The sequence below is a fragment of the Acomys russatus genome, chromosome 14 (assembly GCF_903995435.1).
Source record: "Acomys russatus chromosome 14, mAcoRus1.1, whole genome shotgun sequence".
NCBI lineage: Eukaryota > Metazoa > Chordata > Mammalia > Rodentia > Muridae > Acomys > Acomys russatus.
In genome coordinates, this window is record NC_067150.1 from 10168036 (window position 1) to 10177424 (window position 9389).

General features: G+C 49.9%; 1 protein-coding gene across 1 annotated transcript in view; it reads right to left on the reverse strand.

Annotated features, from left to right (window-relative positions):
- Nucleotides 1-8280, reverse strand: part of Amotl1 (angiomotin like 1) — a 66175-nt gene extending 57895 nt beyond the window's left edge. The window contains exon 1 of the mRNA XM_051155921.1: nucleotides 8106-8280. Coding sequence (XP_051011878.1) covers nucleotides 8106-8154 — 49 coding nt within the window. The 5' untranslated portion in view covers nucleotides 8155-8280. The remainder of the gene's footprint in view (nucleotides 1-8105) is intronic.
- Between the last annotated feature and the right edge of the window lie 1109 nt (nucleotides 8281-9389).

Below are 9389 nucleotides of genomic sequence, written 5' to 3' on the forward strand. Positions count from 1 at the left end.
CAGCCAATCCACAGCCAGAGACAGCCACCCCAGCCAATCCACAGCCAGAGACAGCCACCCCAGCCAATCCACAGCCAGAGACAGCCACCCCAGCCAATCCACAGCCAGAGACAGCCACCCCAGCCAATCCACAGCCAGGGACGGGGTGGGGGGCACTGGACGGAGACACAGCAGTACCAGCTGGCATCCACATCCTCCGGAGTGTGTGTACACACAGGCAGGCCATCCACATCCTCTGGAGTGTGTGTACACACAGGCAGGCCATCCACATCCTCTGGAGTGTGTGTGTACCCACAAGCAGGCCATTCACATCCTCCGGAGTGTGTGTGTACACACAAGCAGGCCATCCACAGTCTCATGAGTGGGTGTGCACACACACGCAAGCCACCTCAATACTACAAGACCTGTCCCCTTTATTTAAATCCCCGCTAAACTAATAAAATGATCTTAGTCACTGAGTAAATGTCACCGGAATATAAATATGTATATTTATTTCATTTTTTCCCTCCAATCTCCTGGGATTTACCTTGGAGAAAATGTAAGAAAGTTCACATTTTGGAAAATCTCATTTTTTAAAAATAAAACTGAGAACTAAGAAAATATGTATTTCAGAGTAGACCATTTAGACCTAGTCCTACTTTCCTGCTCCATATGCGTCCCAGGGTCACATGTAAATCTACTTATGTAATTCTGAAATAGCAGCAGCCCTGGACTGCGCACCCTTAACGTTCCAGTGCCCGTAATTCCTCATAGTTTTAAAAAGTACATTCCTAGTATGTCTGTCTTTAAATCTTTCAGTTTTCCCCTACATCTACAAAATGAGCAATGAAAAAAATGTCAGAGATACTCAAGGTGTGTGTGTGTGTGTGTGTGTGTGTGTGTGTGTGTGTGTGTGTGTTGGGGGGGGGCATTCCCAGGGAAACTAACCTTATCAGAGATGCACTCCTTACACAAGCCTCCCAGATAAGAGGAGGTGGCTAACAAGAGTGGTCCCAGCCAAAGCCCTTCAAGAAGTAAGAGGCTTGCCTTCATCTCTGCACCCATCCCTGAGCCACAGTGCTCAAGGCTGCCCTAACCTCACAGCAGCCGCCTCCTCCCTTGCTGGCTCCTGGAAGACAAGCTACCCACCAACCATCCTTGTCTTGCTTGAGATGATGGAGGAAAAGAGGGAAGAAACAGAGAAAGGAAACCCAGCTCAGAAGGCCTGGGAGGCGACAGCGGAAGCCTGCCATGTGGTGCCTGTGGCAAAGGGCTGGGGAGAGTGGGGGTCAGCGAAGGAAGAGAGAGGATGTAAGTGTACCTCATTCCAGAGGCCATCCGCAAAGACCTGGGATGCGGGAATGGTCACAAGAGGAAATGACACATTGTGGGAGCAATGTGAGCAAGGGAAAGCAGGCTAGCCACCAACTCTGAGGCTAGCCCCCAACTCTGGTTGACAAAAGCTGACCAAAATAGAGTGGCCAAGCTGGCTTTGATGACCTTGTCCAGAAGGGCCTCTCTGTGCCAATTCTCCTTGGGCCCCCTGTTTATCCCTCTCTAGAAGTGGCCCCTAGGAGAATCCTGTAGGCTGAACATTCCTACAAACCAAAGGTACACTTGGATGAGAGCCTGGAGCTATACGCTGGCATGTCCCAGATATGATGACCCGCCTACCAAATGAAGAGAGAAATGGCCTGGAAAGGCTTCCACAGATAGAGCACCCACGGGGGGGGGGGGGGGGAGGGAGGTTCTCACCATCTGGCTGCAGCTGACTTCCAAGGGAACAAGAGCTCGGCCTCTCCTTCATGAGTGTCCTCCCGGCTCACCAGGTTAGCGGGCCCTGGACACAAAGTACTGTAACCGTGGAAATAATTACTCCAGCCTGATTTGTGGCCAGCAGAGCCCAAGGCATGGAGTTTCCGCTTCTTATTGACTTGAGGTGGCTTCTGGTGACTATGAACGTCGGAGGTGTGTTACAAGCATCATGCCCTGGGCCCTTAGGTGACTTGCTGGGACAGAGCAAATCCTGAGGCTCACCCAGCACCCTATGTTGTAACAAGCCCTCCACCGGACACTGCTGCTCACCCTCCCCAGAGTGAGAATCACTGTCTTTTTTTTCTTGGGGTGGGTGAGGGTGGAGAGGGGGACACATGGTCACCGAGGAAAAGGAAGCAGGAGGTTCAGATCATATCCTGGCTGACTCCAGCCTTGGGGCAGCGGCCACACATCCTGCCACCTGCTGAGGTCAGCAGGGAAATGAGAGTGTTTCTCTATTCCCTCATCGTTTTTAAAAAGGAAAAGGACTGTTCTACAGACAGAGCTAGATTGTGAATGCAGCGTCCTACCTTCCAATATCTCTTGATCGTATGGGACGCTTGAGGCAGTACCCCAAGCCGAAGAAGGGGGAGTTTCTCGAAGAATACATATGAGAACACACTTAACGTTATAAGCTGATGTGCTCTCCTGTTTTGTAAATTTTTTTTACTACATTTAAATAGTTTGGTAGGGGTAGCACATGCCGTCGCATCAGTATGGGGGTCAGAGGACAACTTTCAGGAGCTCATTCCCTGCTCCCATTCAGTGGGTCTCCAGGATCAAACTCGGGTCTTTAGGCCTGGTGGTAGCTCCTTTACCCGGTGAGCCACCCCATCAGCACTTCCTGCTATTTTAATAATAATGGCAGCATGTGTTTAGCACAGGCCTGCATTGTGTCCGGATCTGGGCTGAGTATGACCTACATCCAACTTCATTTTTCCTACAAGCACTCTGGGACACAGGAGCTGTCTTCAAGCCCACTTTACCTCTGAGGCTTCGGCGGGAAAAAATTCCCTGTGGCAGAGAAGAAGGTTCTTATTAAACAGTCTCCTCTTGTTCTAAAACTAACTCAGTCATCTTTCTCACAGTCTGTGTGTTACTGAGTTAGAAGCACTGAGCTTTGTTACCTGTGTTTTAAACCATCGTTTCAAAAAGTCCTCAACTATCTGACCGTGGTAGCCAGTAATCCTAGGACTTGGAAAACCAACGCATAGAGGTGGCTGTGAGTCGGAGACTATACTTCTATCTTTACATATGGGAGGTTCAGGTCATGAGACCAGAAAGGGACCATGAGGTGGGGTGAGGTCTTAAGAAGGGGTAAGGGAAGAAAGGTTGTAATGGGGTGTTGCTGGAGCTTTTCTGGGGACTGGATGCAAGGCATGAGTGAGGGCGAGGAGAGCCAACAAGCAAAGTGTGGGAAAGCCGCAAAAAATCACATTTTCATGCTAATCTATTTATTTTTTAAACGGGGTTCAGCGGGCAATGCTTGCTGCCAAGCTTCGATCTCCAGAACTGACATAGTAAACCGAGGAAAGCAACACCTACATGTTGTCCTCTGACCTACACACATGCACACACAATGAATTAATAAATTTTAATGTAAAAATGAATACATAAACACTACGAGTCATAATTTACTATTTAAATGTAAAATATAAACATTCAGAAGTAAGAATGGGCAGTTTGTGGGACATGGGCCTAAGCAGGACATCCTTACGAGGGACAAACACCAAAAACACTGTGCATAAAGAAAAAAAAAGTCAGTTAATCAGGCTTTACCAAAATTACAGACATAGTTCTTCAAAAACGGTTCCAGGAGGAGAATGAGAGGACAAAACCACACTGTGGGAAGAAGATGCAGGCCACAGACGTGCACACTCCAGAGAACCCTCAGAGCCCAGTGGTAAAATAAACAATCCAGTTGGGAAAGAGGCAGAACACAGTAAAGTAGCAGCCCTTCCCCACAGAGGGCACACAGACGGCACATAAGCAGAGAGGATGCGCGAGACTGTAGGCATTGGGAAAATACAAGCCAAAGCCACAAAATAAGTTTATAGCACCTATTAAAACACCTACTGGGACAACTCAAAATCAGTGACATCAGATGGTCAGGATGCAGAAAAGCCAGGTGTTTACACTGCAGAGGGACATCTAAAATGAAACAGCTACTAGAAAAGTTTAGCTATTACTTTACAACCGGCACAGTTACCATATAATCTAGCCTCCTGGGTACTTATCTGAAATAGTGAAAAAAAAAATAATGTCCACACGAAACCCTGCTTGTGAGCACCCACAGAAACCGTATCAGCAATAAGCAAATACTGAAAGTAACCCAGGTGACCTTTGACAGGCAAGTGGCCAGACCAGAGCGCGTCCAGACCTCAGAGTACTACTCAGGCAATAAAAATGAACAACCGTCAATACAAGCAAAACTTTTGATAGTTCTCATGGAAACCATACAGAATAAAGGGGTGATCTCAAAGGTTCCATACTTTAAGAATTTGTTCACAAACTGGGAGTGGTGGCTCACACATTTAATCCCAGCACTCGGGGGGGGCAGAGACAGGCAGACCTCTGTGAGTTCGAGGCCAGCCTGGTCTACAAAGAGAGTCCAGGACAGCCAAGGCTACACAGAGAAACCCTGTCTCAAAAAACAAAACAAACAAACAAAAAACCCAACAACCACAAGCAAAAAAGAATTTGTTCACATAAAGTATAATATGACAAAATTGTAGAGAATTATGAATAAGTGAGGCATTACTGTGGTTCAGGGGCAATGGGTATAAGGAGAAAGTGGATGCCACCATATTCAAGGAACAGGAAGAGCCTCAAGATGCAGGATGGCTCTGTATCTTGACATGGAACTGGATTCTCAGTGCATGGAAGGTGCACACACACTATATGAATGTGTACTAACTGGAGACCCCTGCATTGGCTCTGAGGACTGCACCCACATCAGCTCAGTTCTGCGAGGGTGCCATGTCGATGTGATGGTCACCAGAGGAGAACGGCCACGCCAGACCTTACCACTATTCTTGCACCATCCTCTGAAGCTACGATCATTTGAAGTGGAAAGTGAAGACTGGGTGAACTACGACAGTTAAAAAATAAAGAACAGAAACAGGGGCACAAAGTTGCGTGCTGGCCAGTGAGGCCCCTAACACACAGTCAAACATGCTCAACAGCATAAGATTTTAAAAGCCGTGGCTCAGAGGTTAGGAGCACTTGGCTGTTCTTCAGAGGTCCTGAGTTCAATTCCCAGCAAGCACATGGTGGCTCATAACCATCTATAATGATATCTGGTGCCCTCTTCTGGCATTCAGGAGTACATGCAGGCAAAAAACACTATACTATGTAAATTAACAAAAAAAAAAAAAAAAAATCTTTTAAAAAGAAAGCTGTTCCCAGAGACTTAACAGGGCCACATTCCTAACTCTCACTCCTTACTTCCTCCTACACAGAAAGGAGAAAAACCAAAACCCAGAAATCCAGATGCTGAGATACTGAGCTCCCCTAAGGAGGCTAGGAGTTCTGCCGAGAGCTTGGGGTTACTGTACGCTACAGCTGGTTTCACAAGGTTCATCCTGGGCCCCAGCACAAGTTTCAGGAGCACCAGCATCTTCCTTCCAGGAAAAGCAGCACACTGACCCACACACAGCTGCCAGGTGTACAGAACCACTCCTCCAAGACAAAGCACAATAAAACCAACAGGCCTCCAAAAGACACTGTAGGCAAACAAACATAAAAAACAAAACAAAACAAAACAAAAAACCTCAATAACCTCAGACAACAACTTCCAGCAAACTTTGTAATCGAATACACCCTCTGACCTGACCTCCCTAACCTCTTGCTTTTCAAGGATTCTGTCACCTACTGAATTGTGGGTGATAAGAACCCTCCAATGTTAACCAAAACATTCAGACTACTACAGAATGTCCTGGCCTCAGCTTCTGTATGCACAGGCGCGCGTACAGAACCCAGACAGGAAGGAATGTTACTTGAGAAAACTTGGGTAAATGTTAGAAATGTTAACAGCTCTTACAAAGCTCAGCTTCTTGGTCTGAAAAACCAAAGTTTTACCCTGTCCCTAGCGCTTCCCTTGATCTGTGTCTCTCAGGGCATTCTTAAAAGTCCTGTGTGCTGTAGTGCTTTATCATCTACATAACACTTTCACAAACACCCCCAGAAGACGCAGAGCACACACACCTAGAGGATGCACTCAGGCAGCCCTGTTCTCACAGCAGAGCCCCGCCCTGCATCGGTTAACTCAGCCTCCATCCTGGAGGGCAGAAAACACAGTGCTATCCAGCGAAGCTCCAGACCAGCTGCCTGAAGACCCTCCCCGAAAATCACTCACATCCATGTACTGCTGTTGAGGAAAGATACAATTTTAAACGCTTCATTCTCCACAGGGTTTTCAGTCTGCTGGAACCCTCCAGCCCACATCTTCTGAACAGACCCTGAAACACGTAGACAAGAGCGCATTTTTCAAAAGGGGAGGAGAAAGGGAGCTGAGGGGACAGCAGCTTGTCACTTCCAGGTGGACAAAGGTTTTCCTCATCAGGAAAAAATGTGGCGTGCAAGACGAAACAAAAACCAGCTCACCTAAAAACTAAACATCACCTACGCACACACACCAAGAACCCCACCAAACAAGAGGTTTCTAGAACCTCCTATGTCCGGCTCCCTACATGATCCTCCCCAAACACACCCACACCAGAAACCCACACATAGAAAGTCTCTAGAACCTTCTATTCTATACCCTGCTCTTTTTCTTTATGTTCATATCTATGCATTCTGGTCCTTTCCTTCCACACGGTTCAACTTAAGTACTGTTCCTTCATTATTTTCCTAAGAAGCCATCTTCGAGAGAAGCCATGTGATGTCCAGAGCCTGGTCCTAGCAAGCACTCTTCTGCTCTTCTAGAAAGATCTTGAACCAGACAACTTGAATCCCAGAGATCCCTAAAGACTGAGCCACACCACCTGGGCTCTGTGTGGAAGGCAGTCGGGGAGAATCCTCACCAGTCTGGCAGGCTCCACAGCCTAGTTTTGGAAGCAGGAAGCCACGAGCGTCCCATACCTCAAGCTCTGCCTTTTCTCTCCCTGAAAGAGAGTCTTTTGGAATTGTAGCTGTTCAATATTCTCCCATTCTTGTTGTGTGCACCTCTGGCGAACAAGGTGACACTATTTTGAGCCCAGATCTTGGAGGTGTCACACCCTCCACCACTACCGGGAACTTTCAATCCCACCAAACTTGCATTAGTTTTAAGAGGAGAAAAATAGAACCAGGGGCAAGAAGCTAAGGGACCAAAGAAAGGACCAAAATCCATCCAAAACGCAAGCATGAAGGCCCTTGAGATCAAGATCTGTCTCCTAAAGCCGATGTCCAGATAACCCACACAATCCCGGCTTAAAAGCATTTGCGATTTAGACAATACACCCACCACGACAAAGGCAGAAAGACAAACATTTTCCAGACAAAAAAGAAGACGAATGGGAATTGGGGGACAGACCTGGGATTCGCGGCCTGGGGACCCAAGCAGGGGACTTGGAAAGGGCGGTGGGCGGGCTAGACCTCATCCCCAAGCCTTGCTACTTAGGGCTAGTACCAGCGGGTCCCCTGGGCTGTCAATGCCCCTCATGGGCCGACCTGACACTCTCCCGCACGCCACAAATGTCACGTTCCAAGAAAGTTCAACTAGCTCCCCCGTTGGAAAGTTTACGTTTCCTCCCGGAAACCAGATTCTTTTCAAAGCAGTGCCAACAGGCCAAGGAAAGCCGGATCCAACCCCCATCCCCCGATTTGTACAAGAAACTTGCTTGGAGAGAACAAAGAAGGAGCAGGGGCGGAGGGGGCCGGAGCCTGCCGGCCGGGGCGCATCCTGGGGTCCAGGCTGGGCGCCCCCTGAGCCTTTGTCTGTGCCAGAGTGGCGACACCCGCCAATCTTCCTGCCCCTCCGACCACTGGGACCTGGCAGCAACGCCGGGAAAGGCCAGTCCCACGTCGGGGGCCCAGGCACATACCCGAGTCCCCGGCCTCCCCTGGGAATCCGGCCCGTGGGTACTGGACACTCGGAGGGTGGCACTGAACCGGGTCCTGCTTTTTGTCTTGTTCAGCCTTCTGGATCCTTCATGGTACACTCGGGAGGCCCCGGCGCCGATCTACTTGCCCAAGTCCCCACATCTGGAACGGAGCTGATGTCAATCTGGACTCGGGAGGAGCCCCGTAGACTCCTCGGCCCAGTTACGGGAAGTCCTCCCAGAAGACCACCACCACCACCACCTCCACAGCCGACTTTAGCTGGTTACCTCTCAGCACAGGCTCGCAAGGTCCCCGGCGCGACTTTACCCTCCGCATGGGGCGATCATGGGGCGATCCTAGCTTGGGCAACGCGGCGGCAGGGGAATGGCGGCTGGGCGGCGCGGCGAGGGGTCCCCCTGCGCTCGGGAAGCAGAGAGATACCCAGTTCCCCCCTCCAGTCCCACCCACCCCACCCCGCTGCCGGGTCCCCGAGCGCCCCGCGCTCCCGGCCGCCCGCGCCCTACCGGGAGGGTCGCTGGTCCAGTCCCTGTAATCCTACACTCCACCCCGCCCCGGCCCTGGCCGCCGGGCCCTAAAGCCCGTCCCCAGCTTCCCGTCGCCCCTCCCGGGACCTCAGAAACTGCCGGGGCTCAGGCTGACGTGTCTCCCTGAGACCAAAGAGGCAGACAGGATCTCTTGTTTTGTCCCCTGCCGCGTTTGAATTCCTGTCACAATCACCATTTCTGTCTGAATGCCTTAGAATCCTTCGCTGAGTTTTTGCCTTCTGGCTAGGTTCGGTTTAGGACCAACTTTTCAACGTGGAATTTCCAGGTGAAAGTGGACACTGCAAAGTCACATTTTTCTCAGCGTTCCCCGGACCCTAGTACTTCGTCGGGGGATCAGGATAGGAAGGGCCGAGGAGCAGACCTTACTTACAGCCTTAACCGTTCAATGGATTCCTAGGATCAGTAAGTACATCCTGTGGCCACAACCCCCAGGCTCTCTATCTGCTCAGGCAGAAGCCAAGAATTTTAAGCGTTAGGACGGTGTTTCTGACTTTTGCCCCGCCTCTGAAAACAAGCTCTTCCCCAAGGGACACTTCTTACCTAGCCTGTACTAGATTACTCTCTCTGCCTTTTGAAGGCGTGTTCTGGGACCTTTCTGGTCTTCTGAGAGGAGAGGCTAGTGGCTGCAGCCAAAGCCCTTACTTGGAAGGCTCGGGCTTATCAGGACTTCTGTCTGATCTCCTCTCTCCCTTCTCATGAGGCCATCAGGCGCTTGTGTCTGGTTTGTGCCAACTCCTTAACTCAGTAGCTTACAGTTCTACTCCCAAGTGCCTCCTTCAGATTCCGTGACAGGCCCCCTGACTTGGTAGTAACCACTGTTCCTCAGACAGAGGGCCCAAGTGTAACTCCTAGGGCCCAAGTGTAACTCCTGAAGTGACTTCTCAAGCAAGGGCTTCATTTAAAGTCATCTGCCTTTGTAGGGCACAGAAAAGGGCAGGGCAGTAGGTCTTCCCTTGTTAAAAGTCTGGACAGAAGAGAGGAGGCCAGCTTTGTGAAGGGAGGGGG